The sequence below is a fragment of the Mastacembelus armatus genome, chromosome 3 (genome assembly GCF_900324485.2).
Source record: "Mastacembelus armatus chromosome 3, fMasArm1.2, whole genome shotgun sequence".
Classification (NCBI taxonomy): Eukaryota; Metazoa; Chordata; class Actinopteri; order Synbranchiformes; family Mastacembelidae; genus Mastacembelus; species Mastacembelus armatus.
Genome location: NC_046635.1, coordinates 12666824 through 12691767, shown reverse-complemented (window position 1 = coordinate 12691767; position 24944 = coordinate 12666824). Strand labels below are relative to the sequence as shown.

The 24944-nt window shown below is 37.4% G+C and overlaps 2 protein-coding genes across 11 annotated transcripts; both read right to left on the bottom strand.

The window, feature by feature from the left end:
- Positions 1-291: 291 nt before the first annotated feature.
- Positions 292-10093, bottom strand: LOC113138247 (AFG3-like protein 1). The gene is made up of 16 exons (XM_026320546.2): positions 9906-10093; positions 8093-8183; positions 7950-8009; positions 7740-7858; positions 7105-7434; positions 5948-6072; positions 5570-5843; positions 5314-5451; positions 4927-5080; positions 4720-4827; positions 3457-3582; positions 3215-3325; positions 2677-2792; positions 2357-2557; positions 1589-1783; positions 292-1302 (listed from the first exon to the last, which is right to left on the bottom strand). The coding sequence occupies exons 1-16, from the start codon at positions 10023-10025 to the stop codon at positions 1210-1212; spliced, it is 2361 nt and encodes a 786-aa protein (XP_026176331.1). The 5' UTR covers positions 10026-10093; the 3' UTR covers positions 292-1209.
- Positions 10094-12950: 2857 nt separating this feature from the next.
- def8 (differentially expressed in FDCP 8 homolog) lies at positions 12951-23588 on the bottom strand. 10 transcript variants are annotated; one of them, XM_026320332.1, is made up of 13 exons: positions 23450-23467; positions 22175-22297; positions 21671-21768; positions 20639-20733; positions 20379-20528; positions 17805-17946; positions 17094-17258; positions 16711-16838; positions 16295-16408; positions 15872-15952; positions 15269-15409; positions 15043-15152; positions 12951-14676 (listed from the first exon to the last, which is right to left on the bottom strand). In XM_026320332.1, exons 4-13 carry the CDS (start codon positions 20678-20680, stop codon positions 14583-14585), a joined length of 1167 nt encoding a protein of 388 aa, XP_026176117.1. In that variant the 5' UTR covers positions 20681-20733; positions 21671-21768; positions 22175-22297; positions 23450-23467; the 3' UTR covers positions 12951-14582. The 10 variants fall into 10 exon arrangements, with proteins under 10 accessions (XP_026176117.1, XP_033180962.1, XP_026176109.1 ...); XM_033325071.1 differs by lacking the exon at positions 23450-23467 and adding an exon at positions 20833-21433; XM_026320324.1 differs by lacking the exon at positions 21671-21768 and having other exon boundaries at positions 23450-23588.
- Between the last annotated feature and the right edge of the window lie 1356 nt (positions 23589-24944).

Genomic DNA, 24944 nt, shown 5'->3' with positions numbered 1-24944 from the left:
AAGGGAGCTACTGGCCTAACAATTCAGAAATTGTTACCATTTAGATAACAGGGTGTGACCAACTCTTCAAGGAATGGTTCTCAAATACATGATGTGAAAATGTTGCATGAATACCTACCTACCTTAGCTTGTTACCATAGGAAAACATTGAAACATAACCCATAACTGACTGACTGAACAACAGCAATTTGTTTTCATGTTATGAAAATATTACAAGAAGCTTACAATGTATTCTCAATACATATTATTGTGACACAAATAACATTCATCTAAAAGACTGGTAATCTTCACTTTATTTTGAGCCTCTCTCATATGTTTTATCCACATTAACTGAAGCACTTCCTATCATAAACAAAACAGAAAAAATCTAGCATGATCAGAGTGTAGAATGACTATTGTTATTGTTACTGAATTTTCAGAGGCAGTTCGGTATACCGAAAGTGTAAGGTAATATGAGTGGGGAGTTAACAGTCTACTTTGCAGTGATAAAATATAAGATATATAGCTTATATTTTCTCACTGCTCAGCTGCTGTCAGTGCTAAAATAACCCACCTTCAGTTATTGCTGACTTCTATGACTAGAAGACAAACACCTACTGTGCTGTAATTGATAATGGCATTGATACTCATAATGAGACTGATTAAGAAAGTTTAACTTTGTGATACCACCACAGCATGTTGACCAATATGTAATATCGTTTGATATCACATCAATTGTGACTTTTCAGATACATATGTAAATAAATTTCCCATGCACCCAGAGGGATGTTAAAGGTACCTGAAATCTAAGCTACAAACTGCACTCTTCCTGAAGCTCAGCTTGACTTTTAATTGTCCTAACATTGATGATGAGTCACTTTTTGGAATTCCTGCTGGAGTATAAAAACAGCAATGATAAACAGCACATTGTGCAGCCTTGGTCATTAAAGATCTGTGCAACACATCACCATCCCTCATCTTGCAGCTGTCAGTAACCAGAAGCAGGGAGTTTTCTGTCAGAGCCTTGACAGGCTGCAGTCTGGGTCAGATGGTGCTAATAATTAGTTATTCACCTGAATCCAGTGGAATATTTGCCTTAGGCTGAGGGGCTACTTAAAGGTAAAGAGATCATTTGTTTTTTTCATGCTCCTTGTACTTGGTCCAGTTCTTTAAGCCTTCAGGTAAAGGGATGTCTTCATCAAATTCCCTCAACCCTTCCACAGTCTCTTCCTATGATGACTTCTCTTTAAAGGGACGAGGTCCTAACAGCTCCATCATGTCAGTTTTGTCTAGAATCTCTTTTTCTAGAAGATGTTTTGCCACCTGCAACACATGGCCAGAAATTATGGCTATTTTTTTTAGTACTCACTATAAATTAAATTTGTCATCAATAAATATTAATGTGGTGGTAGAAAAATCAAACTATAAGATAGTAAAGATACTAATAGTAGTATTTTTAAATTGATGATTACATTACAACAAACACCTCTTTAAATTATGGTGGCTGAGGCTAGCCACTGTCCTCTCACCTGTTATCATTTAAACAAACCACAAAGGAGCTGTAAGTTGCTGCATCAAACATCATTCTCTCAGTGAAAATAGTTCTCACCTTCTCCACCATTTCCTTCTTGTCAATGACAAGCTGAAGTGTCCGTTGGAAGGCAGCATCTATGAGCAAGCGCACTTCGTGGTCTATGAGTTGGGCAGTAGGTTCACCGAAGGGTTTCTCAAATACTATGTCACCTTGCTTACACATGCCAAAGGAAACTGGACCCAACGCCTCATTCATTCCAAACTCTACAACCTCAAATATGCAGACAAATTAGCAATGTTAAGAGGCAACAAAACATGTAACATGTAACATGTAAATGTCAGCGCTGCTTCACCTCAAGATCACCATCCTATATTTTCTAAGCAAAATAAGATTTGGTTCCAACATAATGAAAATGTAGCTGTAATTAGTATTTGTAACATAATTCTTTGATCTTGTAAATTTGTTTAGTAAGCTTTAACTCAGCACCTGCAGAAATAATCAGTTTATTTCAAATCCTAAAATAAACTAACATGATGTTTACTTTTTCACATATTTTCTGTGTACACCGTTGGTATCATTTTTCAAAAGTCACTAAATGTTCTCAATGAAATCACTAATTATGATTGTTATCTTGGACTTTAGTTATTTCCTCTTGAATATGTGACATTACCACATTTTTGTACAACTTCTCTTTAAAAGTAAATGTAATTCAATAACATACTTACAACAATGACTTACAACTACATCTCAAAAACAACAAATTTCTTTGAACCCAGAATCACATACTTTAGTTCACAGATTTAGACATCAATGAGCAAGCTTTCTGTAAAATATGGTGATTACTTGTGCATAGGCAGATTGTGTGACTTTCCTGAGGTCATCTAGTGCTCCAGTAGTGATTCGATGAAAGAAAACCTGTTCAGCCACTCGACCCCCCAACATCATGCACATTCTGTCAAACAGCTGTTCCTGGGTGAACAGGTATTCTTCCTTCGGTAGATACCACTTATAACCCAAACCTTTCCCTCTGGGAACAATGGAAACCTAAGGAAGTACATCATAATCAATGAAATTCTTAATATAATAATTTGGTGAAATTCATCTTTGATTGTAGAAAGTAAAAACTAGTCTGAGAGAACACAGGTAGAAAATAGCTGGAAAACCTTAAGTAGGGGATCTGCATGTTCTAGGAACCAGCCGACAACAGCATGTCCAGCCTCATGATACGCCACAGTAATCCTCTCTGGAAGCTGCAGTATTAGACTCTTTTTCTCTAGACCTGACAGCAAGGACAATGTCTTACCAAAGGACAATATGTCTATTTTGTACAAGCAGTAAATTGCCAGTGTTGATGTGCTCTTTAGGCATACAGGCATAGACACCTCTCAGTATTACATGACACAATTCAACACTGCAATACTTTAGACTGCATTAGTGTTATCTTGATGTACATCATAAACTTCCGACTGAAAATATGTTGCCACTGTGTGTTAAGAGCCTGAATGAATATTTCAAATTAAAGCATTAATTTAACATGCAATGTTCAATATAAAATACCAATCAATATAAACCTGCAGTATATAATTGAAGATCAAATACAGAAAACTAAGTATTTTAAGACTATCACATTTCTTACTAACTGGTTTTTAGCCCATATCCAATAAGCATAATATAAGTGCATAAATGTGGCTGTCAACTCACCACGAATAGTTCTCTCGACTGCCTGCTCAAAGTGCTTAGTGCTGATATGACGACTGAGGTGACGTGCAGCTATTAGAGCAGCCTCATTACACACATTAGCAATATCAGCCCCTGAGACACACAAGACGACACCACAGTCAAGTTGGTCACATGAATTTAAAAAAATATAAGAACATATGCAAGACGAATTGAAAGATTTTTGGATGAATCCAAAGATGTGAACACATATCTCAGGGTCTTACCAGTAAAACCTGGAGTTAGTGCAGCTAATTTCCTGGCCAAAGCCTCTAAGTCTATACTGGAGTCTAACTTCAGAGGTCTTAAATGCACCTGAAAGATGGAAGCTCTGCCATTTAAGTCTGGTCGGCCTGTAGATAAACAAAAAAAAAAATTTAAAAAGGAAGACAGAATGCACCATGACAGAAAACGTATTTCCACAAAACCCCCTCTACTATAGCATTAGCTCTGACAACAGAATGTTTTTTTGTGATTGTGCAAAGTCATAAGATCAGTGACAATCAGTGGCATCACTGTTAGCCTCCAGAAAAAAGTGAATGGCTTATAGACCAATTCTTATGAACAAGAATGACACAAACATAGGAGTGTGTGTGAAATGCTCATTACATTTGAGTCTTGAAGCAATGGTTAACTTATAGCCAAATGAGTATGTCTAAACACAATGAATTATTCACACAAGCTAAACCTACGCTTATTTTTGCTTAAAATTGAGTGATAGTGATGCAATTAATTATTAAGTTTTGATCAAACATGAATTAGTAATCTGACTGTTTTTTAAGTAACTGCTCACTACCAGACTTTACATATAACAAAAGAAAGGCTAGAGGAACAGAGAAATGCAACAGTACAAACAGGAACAGTGTGTTTCATTCCTCACGTGGCCCCCAGTTATCTAATCCTTCTAATCCTCCTCATTTTGACACTGTTTTCTTTGTCAAAGAGAAAACTAACACTGTCTAGCACTGGTGTTGTAAAGCAAAACAGATGTAAGCAGGAAAAAGAGCAACCATTTTAACCACATTATAAACAAGATAAAAGCACACAGTATGCACCATGCTTTTAATGATCTCAAATGACCAGGGAGAAGAAAAAAACAGAAACAAATCTAATAGGATTGAAGCTAACATTTATGGAAACCTTACACAAAGGCTATTAGATCATAGTCAAATCAAAAGGAACAAAAACTGCATCACAGAAAGAGAGTACACAGGGACATGTCAACTAAGTTATTCATTTCATTAAGTAAATAGTCTACTGTATACTGTATATATTTGGTGCAGGGTCAAGAGGTATATCAGTCAAGGAGACAAACAATAGAAATCATCATGTGGTATAATATCACAGAATAAGTTGTGAACAGACTGGATAAAATAAATGATTCAAATAGAATTTAACTGTGCGCAAAGGCGTTTTTAATGAGAACTTGTCGGGAAGTTAGTGGTAGAAGCTGGCAGCATAAAATGCAACAGACAAGTGCTAAAATTTACCTAGGTATATATGTCGATCAAAGCGTCCAGGCCTCATGAGTGCTGGATCCAGTATATCGGCACGATTAGTGCCAGCAAAAACAACCACATTGGTACTACAGTTGAACCCTGTAACAAAAAAAAAAAAAAAAAAAAGAAAATTTTTACAATGGGAATGAAAGACAGAACCAAACACTGAAAAGGCACAAAGGCATTATTACTGCCTACCATCCATCTCCACAAGCAGCTGGTTGAGGGTGTTTTCGTGCTCACTCTGGTCACCACAGTTCCCTGCACCCCTCTTCCTACCCACTGCGTCAATCTCATCAATGAACAGAATGCAGGGAGCATTTTTTCGAGCCATAGTAAACATATCCCTTATCTAAGATAGGACAGGGCAAAGAAAATTAGTTGAATTTTTTTTCTGATTTATAAGAAAGGAAGTTGTTACTATTGCAGTTACCCTAATTCCTTGTGGCATTAATATAAGAAATATGCGGGGGAGGAAAAGGTTTCAACACTGGAGCAATCAAATTAAGTACTATGAAATGGTGTGGCCAACATGAGCATGAACTACATGTGAGACATATGAATCCTTTATATCCCAGTACTGACCCTTGCAGGGCCCACACCAACAAACATTTCCTGGAACTCTGAGCCATTGACAGTGATGAAGGGGACGTTGGCCTCTCCTGCAGTGGCTTTAGCTAGCAAGGTCTTCCCAGTTCCAGGTGGCCCCGCTAACACTGCACCCTGATGGTCAGTGAGGTACAGTATATGGAATTAGATTTTTAATGTATGATAGCACACATCACCATAAAGTTTTTGTGGGATTTGATAATGATTCATCCATTTTGAAAATATGACACACCTTTGGGATCTTGGCCCCAAGGTCTTGGTACTGACGTGAGTTCTTCAGGCAGTTGACAAATTCCATTATCTCCAGTTTGGCTTCCTCATAGCCTGCAACATCCTTGAAACTCAGGCCAGTGTTGTTTTTAATTACCTTGGCTTTGGATTCACTCATACTAAAAGAGCTTCCTCGCAAACTACCACCAAGTCCACCTGCCAATGGTCCATGTCGTGTGGAAAACAGTAAAAAACCAACCACAAGTAAGGTTGGGAGAACACTAAAAATGAGTGTCCTGTTGAAAAAGAAGCAGAATCCCAATTAGGCCTAAGTTCACATTAGAAAAGCCAATGTGAATACAAGTCAATTTGCTTTATGATGAAAGTTCTACTGTCTCACCCATCACTTTCACTGCTATAGTATACAGGTACTTTGTGTGTAGAGTTAAGACCCATTTCCTGATGGGCGATCTCCAGGTTATGCTCAAATGAGTCAACACTGCCAATGTTGAACCACAAATAACTCTGAAACATATAGATAAAAGAAAAAACAATAATAATTAGTAGGTTTGGGCATTCCTTGTGTGAGGCTGATACAATATGTAACTTGATACACTGTCAGTGATCCGATACATTAAAGATACATAGATACATAAAGATACATGCAGCAACTACAAGTGAGATACGATAAAATTCCCACCCCAATCACGACCTCATTCAACACAAAAGGTTGAAAAGATTACAAATCTAATCAAATTTAGACCTTTCATAAATTGGTCTTTTTTCATAAGTTCTGTACAAGTGCTCTCTGTCAGTTTCACATTTTCAGTAAAGTACAATTTTAATACACCTGGCTCATAAAATTAAGGATTCTCCAAATTAAGAGGAGCAATTAAATGCTATGTGAAAAACTATGTGCTCAACATGTCTAACACTTTGTAAGCAGCAGGTAGGCTAACTCATTAATGAGCAGCAGAAAGCAGTTTCTATCTACGCTCACCCTCTGTCACGTTTGTTGTGCTCAACCACAATGCACATACAATTGTATATGTCTGCAGTGCACATTAATGTAAAGTAGGTTTAATTTAGGAGGAATCAAAATATCAATGGTGGCTCAACTCCCCAGGCCACATATTCTTTGTGCAGCATCTCTTCCCTTGCTCTCCCTCCCACATTTTGTGTCATCTCTCTACTGCCCTCTATAATAAAGGAAAAATACCCAAAAATGTAAAAAAAAAAAACATTTAATACTCAAATAGATAGGATTTTATCAATGTAAACATTTAACAAGCAAATTCCAATGCCTTATCAAAACTGCGTTGATTCACAGCTGCTCTACTGATGCACTCAAATTGTGCCCATGCATGTTTTTGTGCATCCATTCAAATCTGTTAATCTTTCCATCCATAATATACAGTATATACTCATAAACTTTAATCTATGCTATGTTTCCCCTTACTGCAGACCTTACATATTTTGGAGGAAGCCACACGTGACCCACCATTTTGACACTGACTAATAGAAAATATAAAAAGACAACATTTTCTTGCAACTAACCACTTCTGATGTGTTCACTCCATGGGCAGGAAGAACTTTGACATATTGTTTGTTTACAACCTCCAGGTGATCCACCTGTATAGACGGCACAAGAACCACTTTTTTCACATGTAAACAAAAACATACAGATATGAGCCACATTATTAACATACCAAAACTAAAACACTGTCTTCCTCTTACCAAGCCTCTGCTCAAGTAGTGATGCACAAAGTCCTTCCAGGAAATCTGTACCCCCGTCTCTCGGAAGTAAAAGTACAGGAAAGCTGAAGCCATACCTGCTGCACCAACAGCAAGATTCTGAATAGCTGTTTTATCCAAGGGGAAGTCATGCTAATAGATAAGAAAGTGGTATGAGAAGGTTGATGGTTGATCACGTTAGAGACTGTCAGCATGCCAAGAAATAACAAGCCATTATGAGCACCCATAAAAACAATAAATCAGCTTACGTTAATTTTGCCATAAACATTTTTATGAGAATGTGACTTAGATATGTAGTGAGTGGGACAGTGGAAAGAGACCTAATACTATCATCACAAATTATTCACCTTCTATAAGCATAATATTGTATTGCATTACTGACAAAAGGATGACAATTTTTCAATAACTATATTATGAATTTTGACCATGGTTGGCACCTGAAAGCGGGTCCACCAATTTGAATCTTTCTTTTTTCCTCTTCTTCGTCTTTCATCTCTATCATCATTTGTGTCTCTCCCTTTCCTTGCAAGAGTCACTTTCTCTCTGGTATTTTTATCTAAATAATAGACAAGAAAGCATGCACTGCAGCGGAATGGAGAACAGAGAACATACAAGTGGTACTTCTAATAATTTCAACATTTTCTCACCTTCAACCGAGTTGACACCAACATTTTCTTCATTCTTTGGAAAAAACTTTTCTTCAAAGTCTAACAACAAACACAGAAGAAAATACTTGTATGCACCCATTTAGCTACATTACACAGTGAAACAGCGATAAGAATGACATTACCTCTTGGTGATTTGTTTGAGCTAAGCAACCGAGCGAGTGAGAAACTGTGTTGATATAATCCTCCCCATTTCCTTTGGCCCAGTGATGTAATCTGAAATGAGATACAATATAATGAATTGTTGGCAGTGGAGGCAGGTCAGCAGAGAGCCATTAAATGAACATGTTACATGTAATAGATTCTGTAAAACAAAATAAAATATGATAATTTGCAGTGGGCAGCACAGTGACTGAGTGGTTAGCACTGTTGCCTCACAGCAAGAAGGTTCCTGGTTTGAAATCAGGCAGAGGCCTTTCTGTGTGGAGTTTGCATGTTCTCCCTGTGCTTGCACCGGGTACTCTGGTTTCCTCCTACAGTGGGAGTGAGAGTGAGCATGTGTGGTTGTTTGTTTCTATGTGGCCCTACAGTGGAGTGTTGACCTGTCCAGGGTGTACCCCTGCCTTTTACCCAAAGACAGCTGGGATAAACTCCAGAAGATCCCTCTGCCCCTAAACAGGAATAGATATAGGTATAGATAACGCATCCTAGATAATCTACAGTCCAGGTCTACTGCTGATATGACTCTTTCATGCAGATTAGCTTTCATGTCCTGCTCCCCAAACAGCATTATGAATTACTGAAATCTTATTATAACCTGAGCACCCTGGACTCTGTCACCTCATTTGAATAAGTCAGAGCAGATAATTCACTTATGCTTGACACTAAATGATCCTATAAAGCTCAAATGGTATTTTCTTACGTAACTGTGACCTGTGTATACTAAACACAGATAAAAAAATATTCTTTAAGGTCATCAACACTTCTGGAGGTGGCTAAAATATTCTTCTCACACAAAAACACTTTTCTCACTTAACTGCAAAACATTACTACCAGTACAACTGATCCTGATTTTTGAAGCCAATAACAATACTGACATAATGTCACCAGATCATTTTTTTAACAAACACATAAACATTTTGCTAATGTATCAATATATGCTGTATCTGAGTAGATATGCTCCTGTTGCAAAATAAACTTTGTCAAAGATGCCCATTTTAATGCTTTTGTTCTTATTACAGAGCATAGACCACGTAACGTAAATCAGCAACAAAGAACCTGAAAGAGCTCTGCATAAAATCTCTGCCTCATCAGTCTATTGGTCTCTCACCATCTACTTCAGCATAACAAGCAGGTTTAGAATCTGATATTTGCAGTACAGCTTGGATCCCAGTGTTTAGTACTGAGGTACAGCCTTTTATGGCATAATGATTAGGCAAAAAACAGGCTGATCTTCAGGTTTCTCTGGTTTGATTGTTCAATCTACTTCAGCACAAAAGCATAAAAATGACTGAAGCAAGCCAGCAACGGGTTAGATAGCTAATCTCAGAGAGTGAACCTCTGTTGCATTTTATTGAGAAGATAATAACTGAAAAATCAAAATTCCCAATCAAAAATGTATTACATTTAGATGCCCACGAACAAACAGCTAACAAGTTTTAGTAAAAACTTGTTAGCTTGTTTCACATTTTCTTAACATTTTCTTAACCTGTTTTATATAAACAAACCATTATGAAACTGAGGAAACCGATGTATAAACTCAACATTATCAAGTGTACATATCGTGAGAGTACAAACTGAAGAATGAAACATAAACAGCTTTTGTTTAGAGGCTTTGGAGTCTGCTGTCTGAGGAGCACTGTTCCTTCCCACGACAGACTCCTGCAACACTGTTTCCCAACGCATATGAATCTAATTTAAAAAGGTGCATTCGGGTACTGTATGAGAAGACACCAGCAGGTTATTCTAATAAGAAAAAGAAAAACAACATCACCGTACCGCGGTGAGTGCGCAGCTCTTGCAAAAAGTAGTTGAAATTATGAATAAGTTTCGCCTCCATGTTAGAACCGTTCGCACTCGGTTCCGAAAGGGCCCGGTGCTCATGTAGAGGAAACCCATCCCGTCTGCCCGTTTCCTCTTCGGCTTCACTTCACCGGACTGGCCCTCACCGAGCCATCGTCAACAAGTATGCGCTCAACCACGACAATCATCCTCGTCTCGCGAGAGTTAGTGTTACAAAACTGTAGTCCGTAGGGTATATTTCGGGTGGGTGCATAGTGTTCATTCTGTACTGAGTCTTGTTTATAAAGATGCTATCGTTTGCAAGAATTCTAAAATTACACGATGATTATATTTTCATTTGGTTTCTAATGCGTACTTTGCATAAAAGTTGCATAAGGTCTGAAGGAATTTGAAGTCCTTGACCACTGCTCTATACAGCTGTAGTACTAAAGTTAACACACTTTTGACTGCCATACAACTTTGAGGGAACATACATTAATTGGAAATTTTTCACAGTGGTGGAAAAACTCACTTCTTTCATATAAAGAAAATATCAACATAAAATAAAATAAGCCAGTTGTTTTCCAGCGAACGTCGCTTCATAATCATATTCAATATAAATCATTATTCGATATAAATTCAGTTGATTCATATAACAGAAAAGAATAAAATCCTGCTCCAAAATTTCAAATGTGTCTTTTGGATGCTTATGTTTTGTTTCTTTGTGTGCGCGCGCGAGCTGTGCGTGTGTGGGAGTCTGTTAAATAGCGTCCCTGTTTGGACAAAAAACATCTATTTTAGACTTTCTGTTGTAAATGTCTACTATAGTTAGACACAGTATGCTTCTTCATGAAATGTACAATTAAACATAATTAATGTATAATTAAACCTTATTTTTCAGCCTCAGAGCTAACTAACAGCTAATGTTAGAAAGCCAAACGTCATCTGCAGTAAGTTACCTGGACGGGAAATACAGAAAATAATATATAAATTCTACAAATCATACTAATAATAACTTACAAATAACATAATAATAAATAATATAAGTAAATAAAAATAGAACTTCATATGTAAAGAAATAGAATATATATATATATTATAATAGAAAACTGTATGGATAAAGAAGTGCTAAGTGACCACATATTTGAACTGCCTTTAGCAAAGTTTGCACTTTTGACCTAAACTGTGTCAAAGTGGGAAATTGTCACTTGTTGGTAATGTGTAGCTGTCATGATGTATATTTTTCAGTTCCGGTTTTGGACTTTTATTTTGGTTAACTTCCTGTTTTCTCCTGTGTTGATCTTGGGTATCTTTTTGTTCATTAGTTTGATCAGTTTCACCTGTTTGTCATTAGTCCTTTGTTCTAAGTGTATTTATATCCCGTTTTTCTTTGTTCTTGGTCGAAGCATTGCATTGTATATATGTACAGTTATTATCTATTATAATAATGTACATGTACAGCTATTATCTGTATTATCTATTATAATAATGTACATGTGTTTGTTTGTTTGTTTGAGAACTTTTTCCCGTCTCCATTTTTTTTGTTTTGTGTCCCGAACGCAGAGTGGCGTTAGTGATTTTTTTGCCTGTGTCTGGTGAGTCCATGGTAATAAAGCCTTTTTGTGTTCTGCACTTGGGTCCACTCCACTCCTCATTCATCATCACACCACCAACTCATAACAGTAGCAGAGTGACCAAACTGTCTCTGCTTTGTACTTCACTGTTCGACACAGCTCAAAGCTTAGTTTTGTATATTAAACAAATGGTAAATATGATATCAAAAGTTTTAAAATTGTATTTTTACTTATGTCACAGTTTTGACAACTAATTGATGTTTTCCATCCATCTATTATCTATACCTGCTTATTCCTAACCAGGGTCACAGGGATCTGATGGAGCCTATCCCAGCTCTCTATTAGGGGTACACCCTGGACAGGTCACCCGTCCATCACAGGGCCACACAAAGACAGACAACCTCACACACTCACGTTCACTCCTATGGGCAATTTAGAGTCACCAATCAACCTGACATACATGTTTTTGGACTGTGGGAGGAAACCGGAGTACCCAGAGTAAACCCACAGAAGCACAGGGAGAACATGCAAACTCCGCACAGAAAGGCCCCTGCCAGGTTATGAACCTGGGACCTTCCTACTGTGAGGCAACCACTCATCCACCGTGCGGCTCATATGTAATATTATATATATAATATAACAAATAAATCTATAATTAAATATCATTAAATGTGATTTTAAAGAAAATGTTATCACCTTAATTCCACTGGAGCCAGAAGCTACTCATACATAAGTGGCTATACAGAGCTAGTTTATTTTTTTTCCCATCATGACTGGTTCTGCAAATTGACATGCTGTTTTCACATATTTTTAACAATGTATACTGGGTCTCTTGTGTCACTGTGCAGCCACTTTTATTCAACATTTATTCAACACTGTACTACTAATTTCAACCCAGTTAACACCCAAATTTGATGTGTTTTATTCTGCTGGTAGCATCTGTTAAAGCATTGAGTTCAGTGACTGGGCAACAGGTGTCACTGTGCACTTACTTTATTACTCTTACTATTCATCCATCCATCCATTTTCTACACCCGCTTATTCCTTAACCAGGGTCACGGGGATCTGCTGGAGCCTATCCCAGCTCTCTTTCAGGTGGAAGGCAGGAGTACACCTTGGACAGGTCATCTTATTATTCAATTCAATTCAATTTTATTTGTATAGCGCCAAATCACAATACAATCATCTCAAGGCACTTTACAAAAAAAAACTACTACCACTACTACTACTACAGTATGTCCATGTACTGCCATGAGGACAAATTTAGGAATAAACTGTCTGAAAGCTAAAGATGCAATAACCAAAGCCAGTAACAGTGTTAACACCGACAAGCTGTGAGATAATTCTCAATTGCTAAAGATTCACTGTGAATGTCAGCAGTAGTAACATTTCTGCAGGCTAACTGCACACAAACTGCCATGTGTTGGAGACACAATTTAAACAAATGCAATGGGAAACCATCAAATCATTTCTGTTTGCAAACATTTCATTGCTATATTTCTTCCTGTTGCATTTTTGAGTTACTTTTCATTGACAGTTGAATAATGGACTGTACCATTTCTCATGATTCATCCATCAATAGGTTAAAGTTGACTTGAAAGTAACATGGCAGACCTAGTGTTCTTCATTTATTCATGCACTACTCCACATTGACTTTACAATGGGGCATGGCCTTTATCACCATGCTATTAGTTTGGAAAAAAATACATTACATCATGCTGAAAGATAACACAGCCAGAAATCATTATTTTAAAACAAATACATTTTAACATTTACACATTACCAAAGATGTCACTAATCATCTTTGTCATTGCTAGAAAAAAATGTGCTATTAACCATCAATAGTAAGTGTATTAAGATGTTTGGGTAACAGCTGTATGTACCCTGACATCTTAGGCACACTGTTTATGAGTATTCACATCTGTTTGCTACACACTGCACTGAGCTGGATTAAACACAGATCAAACTGTCTGAAATGGCTGCACAGTTCTGAATAACAGGAAAAGTACATTTAACTTCCATTGTTTTCTTACAAAGAACACACTGATACTGCATGCTTTGACTACATATCTGTGGCCACATTAACTGCATTGATATTTGAACTATGGACTCAGTTGTTATTTGTATATACAACCTGTCTTGGGAATTACAAGCCTTAGAATTTTCTCCAGTGGATAACTGACAACCCTAAAGCAGATGAATGCTGTATAGTGAGCTGAAAACTGAATGTTAAAAGGAACTATTTGTTTATGACCTTGAAGAGTTCTGTAAACCCTTACGAAATGTTAAACAGATCAACAGATCATGAGCTTGCGATGAAAGGAAAGCATAGAAAAAAAAGTTACAATAGTTGTCATGATCTAACAGCTTTAATCAGTTTCCTGTTGTAAATTAACACTGAATTTTTTGTTGTGTCAAACCTACTAAACTGAAGGTTGGAAGTAATAGCTCAATAAAAACTCTTTCAAGTGTGTTTACAGGACTTTCTTTTGAAAATTAAAATATGCAACGCAAAAGGCGAATATCTAGTTAATATATTTTTGTCTTTAAAAGCTGGAGTTATCTATTAACTTAGGAACTTTTTTGTATATGGCAACCATACACTTTTGTATACAGCAAAGTTGGCAGGTAAGTCAATGCAGTGGAGAGCAGCGATTAATAAACAACTCCAGCATGCATGACCACCTACAGATACGGTGGCCTTTCTCTATAGGGATTTATTTTGTACATTTTTACAAGCACACGCACGCACACACACACACAGATACAATGTATACTGAACATTTTCAGTATGAATTCAAAAGTTAATTTTATCTACACACACACGTACGTACGTATGTATGTATGTATGTATGTATGTATATACATACATATATATATATATACATACATATATATACACATATACACACACATATACATATATTTATATATGTATCTGGGTTTCTAAGGACCCTGCTTCATAATGTAGTGTACAGGAAGATAGACACTACTTATAAACAAACCAAAATACAAAGACAAAAAGTTAAAACTACTAAGACTTTCTTGATCGTGAGGCAAAGTGCAACATCCAGTAACATCAGGGCAGTCCGCTCCACAGTTAAGCATCTTTGACATCTGACACCTCATCCTGTTTGCGCTCATTCATTCGCGCACATCGTGGACAAGTTGTGGAGTTGTCATAGTAACAATCTCTGAAAAAACACACATACACACCAATCACCAAAGATGACACATATTGTGTTCTTAATTTTGATTTGTTCATTTAGTTAGTTTTTCATTTTTCAGGGATAATTTTGGTGACTGGGAAATTGTACTATGTTGCCGCCTACTGTTTGCTGTGTGACAAAAACATTTTCATTAATAACATCATTAATGCCTTTTTAATTCCTCATATGCAGACTACATTAGCCAGGTAGCTGGGTGTATTTGGGACGACTGGTGGCTCCATCCTAAATTAGGGGAAAATGTTTTAATTTTAACATTTTGTACCCATTACTGTAATTCCATTTTTGGCAGCAACTCTCAACAATCATGTGATTGGCTGGGTGGTGACTAACCTGTGGAAGACAGCAGAGCAGTCATGGCAGAGTGAGGTGTGACTGTCAAAAGGGAACAGGATGTCTCCCTCCTTACATAGCTCACACACAAATCCTTTGGCCTGACAACGCTACCATATAGACAAAATTTGTAGGAAGTTATTAAGTGACATAAACATAGGCAATAAGCTACCTCTCAGTCTACATGTAACCAGTATTGTCCTTTGTGCTTTATGTATGAACTAACCTCACAGTCTAGTTTGATATGTTTAGCAAATGTTGTGTGGATCTCAGTAAGGGAACAACTGAGTCTGCCACTGGATATGTCAATCAAATCCTGTAGTGAGTACATGTCATCATTCTCCACAAAGTGCTGCCGATCTTGTAGCTGAATAACAAAAACACAGAAAAAAACTGCTTAGAAAAATGCTTCATTCCACACTGAAATACATGTAGGCAACTTGCATATCATAAGAGACCACCTTGCTGAAGGAAAATATTTCAAACTCTTTCATGAGAATCGTACTCTGATATCTAAAACCACTTTTGTAAACACACTGTACCATTTTTTGCTGGAAAAACCATTAAACCATTTATGTTTAAAGTTAATGCACATATAGTTCTGAATTGCTTCAATCAATTTTTGAGCTGATTCTGAACTTAAATTTACCATGTCAACAAACACAGTATCCCTACAGGTTTTACATCAGCAACTTTCTCAAGTCTGCAAAACCTACTCCCACCACAGGGTGTTACTGTTGCAACATATATATGCCAATGTAGATAGCACTTCAACAGCACGAGTCATTTAAACGTGTAAATATGTACGGAATTGTGAACAGATACTGACCTGTAGTAGCAGCCGAGCCTCCATTGCCTCTTTACAGGTAATAAAATAAGGTTTCATCAGCAGAATGTCCTGACGAAGTTTCTGTAAAGGAAAATCCCGACACAGACGCGTAAATGCGAGCGAACACATGCACACACCACCCACGTGCGCGCACACGCACGCACACACACACACGTTTCAGTCTCATCTCCCTCCCTCTCACAGCACGTGCTACATGATACTAATACTTATTTTCATCATAATACCATCACATGCAAAACACAATGACAAAGTGCCAGGACAGTTTGGGTGACAAAACAAATACAGCTGATTCCAGTCTAAAACACAGCTCTCAAAAATAGACCTCTGAGTTTTGCTTTACTCTGAACATATCAATTTCTTGGACAGTCTTTACTAATGCCTCTAAAAAAGTGAAGTACCCACCCTGATCTCGACCAGTTCCTCCACAAAGTTGAATAGCAGTGGATTTATTTCTTTCAGCTTCAGCACAGGTCGGGACATCATCAGGGCTAGGTAGCGCAAAGAGGAGCGGCAAACCTGACAAAAGAGACACTGTCAGAGCACAGAGTGGCTGAATATGCCCATATCAACACACTAATAGCCCTTTCACTCTGACACAGACTCCGATTTAGAGGACAGCTTGTCTGGGTCAATGCACATCATCTGACCTGGATTTGCGATCCTTCTACTGACCCATGCTGAACTTGAAAGCAGGTCAGATGCTTTCATTAACATGTATTTCTATATGAGACTGAAATTTTCTTATACTTGACAAAGAAAACATAAGTAAGAGATATGTTTTTCACATTGAGAGTATTTCACTGTAGTAATTAGGATACCTTGCGTGGTTCAAACTCCCAGTTGTGGATGACACGAGCTGGGATGACAGCTGTGTCATTCCAGTGGCATGAACTGCAGTAATACTGGCCTGTGTAGTCACACTGTCTGGCCTCACTTGGCACGCCTCCTACAAGACAGATATGCCACCGTAGAGTCAAATTGTCAAACAAAACTTTGTTTGTAGAAAAAATATCTAAAAACTAGGAAAGTAAAAATTTACTGAAAATTATGCCCCATGTCAAATATATGTACAAAAATATTTGTCAGTCATTTCTAGTGAGCCATTTCTGGAAGACTGTGAAGAAAGCTTCTTTACAATTTTGTGGACATGCCATGTCATGTAATCAATTTAATTAAGCCAAAACAGTCCATTTAAACTCACTCAGTGAAATGGGTGTGCGACATTCTGCACAGCGGTAGTCTTGTCGGTCCAGTCCAATCTCAGGGCAGATGCTGAGCTCGTATTCTGACTGGTGGCTGACCTTTGACCTCACACAAGGCTTTGTTATCAGGTTCATACATTTACTATGGCAACGATAATAGCAACCTGAAATAAGAAAAGAATAATCACATATTTTTGTGCAACACATTTACCACTACCCACTTAGTGTGGTAAGAATTGCTGGTTAATAAGATTCAGGGAGAAGTACACAAAGATTTAGGAAATAAGTTCTGAGAAACTTAAATGGAAGTGTGACAAAATAAAATGAAACTCTAAAAATATTTAAGTAAACTGAATTTTAAAAAAGTAATAGCCGCATAGTAAAAACCACAAAATTCGTGTTCTAACCAGCTAGTTGATTATTAGGGCAGTAAGTTAAAATGACTTTCTTCAACTCAGACTGTAGCATAGTTAGGCATGTAGATAAATCTTTGAAGAAGTACCATATCATGAGCTTGTTAATGAAGCTTTGAGATTACAAAACGGAGATATTCAGTTAAAGTTAATATGATCATGCATGGAGGTCTGAATTTCGAACAGTCCCTTTAAACAAAATTTTCTGTGCACAGTGAATGTTTTGCAATTGTGGAACTAAAATATATTCACAGTACTATATTAGACTCATGCTGTACAACGTATAGTCTCTCTCACCTGTGCATGTATACCATGTCTGGATGAGCCCCCAAATAATAGTGCTGCACTTGTCACAGGTCTGTTTCACGCTTTTGCTCTTTTCCTTAGAAAAACGGTGCTCCAGTAGGATTCTCAGATTAGGCTCATCTTCCTCTGGGTCCTTTCAAGGGACAGTGAAAACACAAAATTCATTTACCACAAACACAGTAGTAAGAAGGTTTAGGACAGCTGTGAAAGATATGAATTACTGCAAAAAAGACAACTTCTATTTCCTAATTTTACCAATGACAGAGGTTTTGTAAATGTGGATAAACTGACTGTTATGTCATTGAAAGGCTGACCCTGTAGAAAATCCCTTCATAGGCCACAAAAATGCTAATACTGGATATTGGAAACACAGACACATAAAATCACAAAATTCTCTTTTTATATGCATATGCATTTATATTCTAACTGAAGTAAAGTTGTTCTTTCTGTTATTCATAGTAAATCATGAGAAACAGAAACTGTTTTTGAGAAGCTAAGGATGTTTTGCAGAAAGTTGGGGATATCCACAAACATGTTTATTAACTCAATCTCCAAGAATGTCTACAATGTCTGCTCACATCTGTATCATACGCTGCCATGGATAAGAATCCAAAGGTGATAGAATAAAAGCTGAAGAAAGCCTTTATTTAAAATGTGTTATTAGCCCACACACAACACATTTTTGCTACAAGCCAAGTTCAAACTAAAAGTAAAAACTACTGGACCCATTAGCTTATACAGTGGGTACGGAAAGTATTCAGACCCCTTTAAATTTTTCACTCTTTGTGTCATTGCAGCCATTTGCCCAAATCAAAAAAGTTCATTTTATTTCTCATTAATGTACACTCAGCACCCCGTCTTGACAGAAAAAAACAGAAATGTAGAAATTTTTGCAAATTTATTAAAAAAGAAAAACTGAAATATCACATGGTCATAAGTATTCAGACCCTTTGCAGTGACACTCATATTTAACTCACATGCTGTCCATTTCTTCTGCTCCTCCTTGAGATGGTTCTGCTCCTTCATTGGAGTCCAGCTGTGTTTAATTAAACTGATTGGACTTGATTAGGAAAGGCACACACCTGTCTATATAAGACCTTACAGCTCACAGTGCATGTCAGAGCAAATGAGAATCATGAGGTCGAAGGAACTGCCCAAGGAGCTCAGAGACAGAATTGTGGCAAGGCACAGATCTGGCCAAGGTTACAAAAGAAATTCTGCAGCACTCAAGGTTCCTAAGAGCACAGTGGCCTCCATAATCCTCAAATGGAAAAAGTTTGGGACGACCAGAACTCTTCCTAGACCTGGCTGTCCAGCCAAACTGAGCGATCGTGGGAGAAGAGCCTTGGTGAGAGAGGTAAAGAAGAACCCAAAGATCACTGTGGCTGAGCTCCAGAGATGCAGTAGGGACATGGGAGAAAGTTCCACAAAGTCAACTATCACTGCAGCCCTCCACCAGTCGGGGCTTTATGGCAATAAGATTCTCTGGTCTGATGAGACCAAGATTGAACTTTTTGGCGTTAATTCTAAGCAGTATGTGTGGAGAAAACCAGGCACTGCTCATCACCTGCCCAATACAATCCCTACAGTGAAACATGGTGGTGGGAGCATCATGTTGTGGGGGTGTTTTTCAGCTGCAGGGACAGGACGACTGGTTGCAATTGAAGGAAAGATGAATGTGGCCAAGTACAGAGATATCCTGGAAGAAAACCTCTTCCAGAGTGCTCAGGACCTCAGACTGGGCCGAAGGTTCACCTTTCAACAGGACAATGGCCCTAAGCACACAGCTAAAATAACAAAGTAGTGGCTTCGGAACAACTCTGTGAATGCTCTTGAGTGGCCCAGCCAGAGCCCTGACCTAAACCCAATTGAGCATCTCTGGAGAGACCGGAAAATGGCTGTCCACCAACGTTCACCATCCAACCTGACAGAACTGGAGAGGATCTGCAAGGAAGAATGGCAGAGGATCCTCAAATCCAGGTGTGAAAAAGTTGTTGCATCATTCCCAAGAAGACTCATGGCTGTACTAGCTCAAAAGGGTGCTTCTACTCAATACTGAGCACAGGGTCTGAATACTTATGACCATGTGATATTTCAGGTTTTCTTTTTTATTAAATTTGCAAAAATTTCTACATTTGTTTTTTTTCTGTCAAGATGGGGTGCTGAGTGTACATTAATGAGAAATAAAATGAACTTTTTTGATTTGGGCAAATGGCTGCAATGACACAAAGAGTGAAAAATTTAAAGGGGTCTGAATACTATCTGTACCCACTGTATAATCCTTTACTTTTATATTTTTCAAACACACTTAAATGCAGAATTAGATTCAGGGCATGCTTGTTAGAGCAAAAAGGCGTTTTTTTTTTTTTTATACAAGAAACTGGCTAAAACCAATGTGTTCATGAAAGAAAGACTTGTAGGACTGCATAAGCTTTAGCTATATAGTCAACTGCAATTTGTGCATTACTAACACACAAATACACAGCTGTGAGTTATGCAGGAGCAAAAACATGAAGATGAAATCAGTCAATTAAGAACTTCTCGAAGCTGAGCTTCAGTTCCAACCTTAAGCTCCTGCAGTTTTAGACGAAGGTGGATAAGTTTCACCACAGTGTCCTTCTGTCTCTCTGAATGTTCTGGCAGCTCCAAGATCAGCTTTTTACACTCCTCTATGGCCAGTTTCAGCTGTTCAATGTCGGAAGCAACAAAAGAACCCTGAAACAGATGAAAAACAACCAAATGGATCTAAATGTGCATGTGATCAGTTATTTTGAGATGAGACCAACAGCAGTGCTTAACTTTCACTTCAAGAATGCTTGACTTACCACAGGCCTTGAGAAATGGTCCTCAGCTAGACCAAGGTCCATGGTCCGATCTGAACTGTGGGTTCTATTTCCAGAGAACAGCTCAGGTTTCGCTTCTGAAAGAGGGTAATGTGGCATAAAGCACTGCTCTTCTTGGAAGTAGACACACTATGCTCTGATAAATGCACTCAATCATCTATGCTAATTTTACACACATGACTGTGGTTATTCAAGATAATCCCTACACTCTGGTTCACCATTCAAGAAGCCTTAAAGAAGCACAAACAGCACAAAATGGAGAACTACAGGCATCACAGGTAATCGTCTTATCAGTTCTGGTAATGTGTAAGCAAGCTGAGTGAAAAGACTCCTACTGTGGGATTAAAGCTGCTACACACTAAACTGAATGAACTTTGAAGTGCTGATCACAGCATTACTCACATAAACATGCTTGCTATCTGTCATCACTGTGCTATTCTTCTATATCATACACTGCAATATGTTATTACTGCTGCTACTATTAACTAGTTTAGTACAAATACAGTTTCTGATGAAGCATAAAAGAAGACAACTTTTAAAACTTGCAAAAGTTTATATGGGGTCAAACCAAGTCTTGTGAGTAATACTACTAATCATTAAGCATGTTAAGTATGCTGTGTGACATTTTAATGAAAATCTTGCAAAACTGCAAATCTCAGCAATTAAAAAATGAGGGAAAACATGAAACAAAACTCGAAAAGACAAACAAGCTTCAGATTTATATTCTTTTAAATGATCCAGAACAAACTGTGCTGATCAAACATTTTGCCAGACTTCCTGAAAAATAGAGACAAATGCTGTTGTTACCTGCATACACCTCAGAACAAAACATCTTGAATATATTCAGCTCCTCAATATCAGACAATGAAGGACAATTAAGAAAAAAAGCTCTGGTGGATATCAGCTTAGTTAACAGTGTATCGGTCTTGCCTGTCAGAATTACTGTCACCTAATAACAGTGTTTTTAATTCCCAAATCCTAAAATACAGGAAGTGCGACTGAAGACCTGCTTACACTTATGCTTTTCGTTTCCTCTGGGTCAGCTACAGTATTTACGACTTCCTTTTCCAGGGTTACTTCACAGTCTGCTTGTTTTTATGTCTTGGCTTGTTCTAGACGGCATAAAAAGTTTAACCTGTGTAAATATTTGAGAGAAATACTTTGTCCCAACAGTGAGTAAACCATAATGACATGCTAGCAGCCTCAGCATAGTTGTCACCATAATTAGGCAAAATATAAAGAAAATCTATATATTAAATTGCTACAACTCTTTTCAATCGATAGATATATTTTATCGTTATCATAGTAGTCCTACAGCAAGCAAGCCAAGGAAAGCTGAGTATTTTATTCTACTCAGGGGAGGCATGTAAAATTTGTTATTTTTACACAAAAATGGCCCAAAAGTCTCAAATTAGTTGCTGTCTGAAAGCAAAAGGCAATTTTATTTTTTCAGTGAAGTAAGCTACTGAAATTATCCTACTCTTGAGATGGCCTGAGAGAACCTTCAGCAGACTTTACCATGCTGTGGGGGCGTCTTGCCTTCTTGGGGACCATTTTCTTCCTCTCCACGATCAAAAGGATTGAGGCGGGTTTGGCGGAAAAGTGCAAGTCTCTCATCATACGCCATTTCAGCGGCTACATCTAAGGAAGACAAGATGCATTAAAGTCACACTGAGAGGTTCGTTAATTTCTCTTCTCTTGTTTTTTATGAACTGAAGCAGGAAGGAGGCACATGATTATGTTTTAATGGACTGATAAATGGTTGCTCTGTGGCAATCAAGGAACTGTTCAAGAACAATGAAACTCCACCCAGAAGACCTAGTTAACAGGTACAAAATACATGCATGCAAAGCAGTATCTTATTTTAAGGTTGATTGAAAAGATATGCTCAAGGATGCTTTGGATGCTTTTGAACATACCAGAGATACTGTACCTTTTACTTTATTAAAATCAGTATGTCAGTGAGTGAGTGATGCAGACATTTAGTTATGTATTTGAAAGCTGTAGGACCTGCATGAGAAAATTTAAAACTCATGATAAAACTTTATGCAGCATCTTGGCTTTTACTACATATACCCTAGCATAGCCCAAACTTGAGAATCACGTCACTTCATTTCCTAAAATGCAGCTTACTTCCATCCTGACTGTCTGCCCAGATTTTATGTTACAAAATGTATTCTCCAAGCCCAATGACAGACTTCACAAAGCTACTCCAGATTCGGGAGTAACCTGATTTTGACACCTCCTTTTATTACACTTCTCTACAACAAACCTCATGTATCTGTGCGTTTCTTAATAGTTATCAATGGCAAGTGTTCTGCAATACGTTAAATGTCAGTGTGCTCTGTTCAGATGAATAAGCAGCACTGTTGCTGCATACAGGAATTCATTAGCTACTAAATAATTATCTAAATACAGAGGATTTCTTTCGCTTTTTGTGAAAATGAAATCTAATATGGAGTCAAGCAAGCCATCAATGCAAAGGCTGAGAAACACACTGAAGCATCACCTCACCGACTGTAACCAATGAGGGCTGCTGCTGTTGCTGACGGTCTTCTGCTAAGCGGCAACCTTTACTATGCTTCGACTACTGCTGCTAAACAGTCAGTTAGAATATAACATAGAAAGCATTGTAGCTATATAATAAGTGCCAAATCAACAACACTACACAGATGTCAACAACAGGCTAACTAACGTTAGCAGGCTAACTAGCTTTAAAAACAAACCACTCACGCCAGTCGTTTTGATGCCGATGTTAGCTACTTTGACAACTCGGCCTGGTTGAAAGCTTACCCCGTTGTTGACCTTATTCATTACCATGGAAATAACCGCTGTAAAATATAATTTATGATCGACGAGTGTGGCTAATATGAACTGTTGTTTTGACGCTGTCATCAGCAACATCACAAGCCAAAAAGCGTCAAGTTTTTACGCGTTTAAAAACCCATTTCCGGTTTTCATTTACAAAATAGACGCTTCATGACGACCATACGTTAGCATTGCGTGGTTAATAAGAATAATTAAAAGAGGAATTAAGCCTGCTTCCAATCTGTTATCTGCATTTTATACCGACATTAAAATTATAATGTTATAATTATGTTTGTGTTATTGTGTTGTTTACGTTGGGTTGTATAAGAACTGATTTGGAAGTAGTGTTTCATGCATTTACTTTGAAAACTGACGTATTTCCGTCTCCACTGTAAACGGTATAGATAGATAGATAGATAGATAGATAGATAGATAGATAGATAGATAGATAGATAGATAGATAGATAGATAGATAGATAGATACTTTATTCATCCTCCATGTGAGAAATTCATATTGTCCAGCAGCTCTTATATTTACTTTAACATAGAAATTTCACTATAAAATATAATAAACAGAAAAAGGCACCCAGTCAATAACATATAACATAAATAACATAACATAATATATCAACAATTACAATTAAAAAGTCTAATGGCTGTGGGGACAAAGGATCTCCTCAACCTCTAGGTGAGGCTCCCACTGCAGCTGCTACTCTGTTTGGTCAGTATATCGTGTAGGGGAATGTTATGTATGTATGTATGTTATGTTATGCATGAGTAGCAGGTACCTTCCAATTTTCCTTCTTTTAATGCACTGGTCACTTTTTTATGATAAAAATGTAAGTTTCAACTCGTAGCACTATCATCAGTTCCGAAGTTATCCCATTTTATCAGTTTATCAAGAAAATCAATTGAACACATTACTGAAACGTCTGTCTAAAAATGAGAATACCTTGGCCTACCTACTAGTGAAAGTCATCCCCAATTAAAATTAAACAGTTTTTACAAATGTTCTTATTGATACTATTAAGTTTTTTTTTTTTTTGAGCTGTCTAAAATTTTATAGGTATGGAACAACTCTTCCCACTGCAACTAATTCCAAGTCAAACTAGTTGGTGTAGGCTGTGTTTCCTAGACAAACAGGTTTGACAGGCTCCTTAACATCAGTACAAAATGTTGGGAATCTATGATTTATTATATTGAATTATCAAACGATTACTACGGTATATTTGAAGGCACCACAAGCCATATATTCTGCTAATATTAGCAAAGACTATTTAACATTATAGAGGTGTGCCAGTATTAAATGACTGTAACACTAACACATTTCAACTCAATGTAGCAAATACAATAAGTAGCCTGTTGTTAATTAAATAAAATTATGCTATATTATAAAAAATTGCTCCTGTTTTTCATATTGTCTTCCATGGTGTATTTTCAGCATGAAGATGCTACAATAACTTAGACTGAAAATTGACAA

Excerpts from the sequence above, each read along its gene's own strand:
- LOC113138247 (XM_026320546.2), bottom strand. The coding sequence starts at position 10,025 with ATGGGTTTCCTCTACATGAGCACCGGGCCCTTTCGGAACCGAGTGCGA. Across the intron at positions 5,452-5,569 it reads TTGGGGCCAAGATCCCAAAG|GGTGCAGTGTTAGCGGGGCC; the intron begins GTGTGTCATATT and ends ACTGACCATCAG. Across the intron at positions 1,784-2,356 it reads CACAATCTGCCTATGCACAA|GTTGTAGAGTTTGGAATGAA; the intron begins GTAATCACCATA and ends TGCATATTTGAG.
- def8 (XM_026320324.1), bottom strand. The coding sequence starts at position 22,283 with ATGGCGTATGATGAGAGACTTGCACTTTTCCGCCAAACCCGCCTCAAT. Across the intron at positions 20,529-20,638 it reads ACCATTTCTCAAGGCCTGTG|GGTTCTTTTGTTGCTTCCGA; the intron begins GTAAGTCAAGCA and ends CATCTGTTTCAG. Across the intron at positions 14,677-15,042 it reads TGCTCTGCTGTCTTCCACAG|AGATTGTTACTATGACAACT; the intron begins GTTAGTCACCAC and ends GTGTTTTTTCAG.